Genomic DNA, 2,031 nt, shown 5'->3' on the forward strand with positions numbered 1-2,031 from the left:
CGGTTCCTCGTCTCCCGACGTCGCTCTGCCCATCGGTTTCTCCCGGACGCGGGCTTCGCGGGGTCGCGGGGGATGTTTATGAGCTCGAAGCTAGTGAGACGTTTAAAAGCGGCCGAGGACCTGGAGTGCGGGCTGTTTCCCACGGGTGCGAAGCGAGGAGACACCGGCGGCCTTTCCGCGGGAGATGCCGGGGGTGCAGCCGCCGCTCGGCCGGGGAGCTGGAGGGCGAGCCGGGCCCTCGGCCACCGCGCTGAGTGACTCGACGCCCCGGAAGCATCACCTCGTCCAGGGACCGGGCCGGGCCGGTCTCAGCCGCGCAGGTCTGACCCCTCGCATGTCCGTCCTCGGGTCCGACGCGCAGACTTTCCAAGGGTCTGTGAGCCGGGGCCTCGTCTCTGCGCTCGGGGTTGGCCCGGGGCTGGTCTCCATCGCCCTTTCTGTGGTCTCCTCGCCGTCCTTCCATTCCTACCTCCTCTCCATGACGATCTCATGACGCGGGGTGGAAGTGTTTTTCCAAAGGGTATGTCATTATCATCCTAAATGTAGGATTTTCAAAACACAGAGCATCGGAAACTTCCCTCATTTCCACTTTTATCCAATAAGTGAACAGATGTGGAACCCCTCCCCCCTCTAGGAAATGGTGGCGACCCGTGTCCACACAGGCATCGCTCCCCGCCTCTCAGGGTTAGGGTACTGGGCGCCTCCATCGTACAGCGTGTTTAGTCCTGAAGCTTTCAACACTCGCAGCGTCTCATGTTATTTAAGTGTTTTACTTCCAGGTGTTTTATGTGATTTCTCTTCAACTATTTTCAAATTTCTTGCAAACTCAAACGCTTCCCTCCCTTCAATTCTTTATAGCCACACGTCAGAACCCAGATTCCCAGGTGCCCCTCATAGTAACCAAGTCAGCATCCCTGAGCCCCGGAGCCGGGCCCAGGAATCTGTTGTGACAGAGCCCCACGTGGCAATCAGGCCGCCGCCCAGCTCTAAACGCAGACTTCTCTGGGAGCCACTGTGCTTCGGGGCTGTTAACATCCTGCATAATAAAACCCGGCAATGTGCAAACCGGCAGAGCGACTGGTCGCTATGGCTCTCACTGACTACCAGGGGCAGCTCAGCCCGCAGGCCCCAACTGGAGGTGGGGGGCGAGTGAGGGCCCCGATTGCCCCACCGGTCCCCCCACAGGTTGGCCCTGATTGCTGGCCAGGCCTAGGGACCCTGCCCCTGCACAGATTTCGTGCACCGTGCCTGTAGTTGTTAATAAAGTGCTTGTCAGCAGGACAATCAGGAGCTACAGTGGTGGAATGTTCAGTGGACAGGCCTGAAACACTGATGTCTGCATTTCACTATCGTGCCTTCCGGGCTGCACCTCTGATTTCCTGTCACTGCGGTTTTCAGTTCAGAACCAGACGGACCGTGCCCACGTGCTCACAGGTCTGAGGAAGTGATAATCACTAGACTCACAGAAGGCAGATACGAAAGTTATGTTGCTGGGGCTTTTATTTTATTGGTGAGATGGTTGAACTTAGTGTCCAAGACCTGGACAGACTGTGGAACTAGGAAGGCAGACACGGGCCTGATGGGGGCTGTTCCTGGCTGCCCAGTGCCTCACGGAGAGAGTCTGCTCCAGGCACCTGACGTGGAGGCTCCCAGGGCAGGGCCTGTGCTCCTGTCACGTCCTTGGACAGAGCTGTCGAACTTGCTTTTCCCAGCTCTGTCCCTGCTGTTAACCACTTGGTCGGCCTCTCCGTTGCTTGTCGTTCCCTGTCTCTACCACATCCCCTTCAAGTGCCCTCCGTTCTTCAGAAGCTAGTTTTCAGCGGCTTTCCCTGACCATTGCTGACTCCTGTGCCCTCTCCCACCCCCAGAACCCCCTCTGCCACTGGACGTCAGTGAGGTCATGTTGCTGGAGGGCAGGGACAGGGACCCTCTTCTCAAACGGCCCCAATAGCTGCAGGGGGTCCTTTGTCACCCAGTGAGAAGCACAGAACATTTTCCGATGTGGAATTGGCCATTTAAAAGCAATTTTCT

The 2,031-nt window shown here is 57.7% G+C and overlaps 1 protein-coding gene across 1 annotated transcript in view; it reads left to right on the forward strand.

Annotated features, from left to right (window-relative positions):
• The first annotated feature begins 6 nt into the window (after window positions 1-6).
• The window catches only part of LOC102766637, a 35,404-nt gene continuing 33,379 nt past the window's right edge, over window positions 7-2,031 (forward strand). Inside the window, exon 1 of the mRNA XM_015564324.1 lies at window positions 7-320. Within this exon, the coding sequence (XP_015419810.1) occupies window positions 185-320 (136 nt within the window). The 5' untranslated portion in view covers window positions 7-184. The remainder of the gene's footprint in view (window positions 321-2,031) is intronic.

This window comes from Myotis davidii, unplaced genomic scaffold (assembly GCF_000327345.1).
Source record: "Myotis davidii unplaced genomic scaffold, ASM32734v1 scaffold1521, whole genome shotgun sequence".
NCBI classification, from domain to species: Eukaryota; Metazoa; Chordata; class Mammalia; order Chiroptera; family Vespertilionidae; genus Myotis; species Myotis davidii.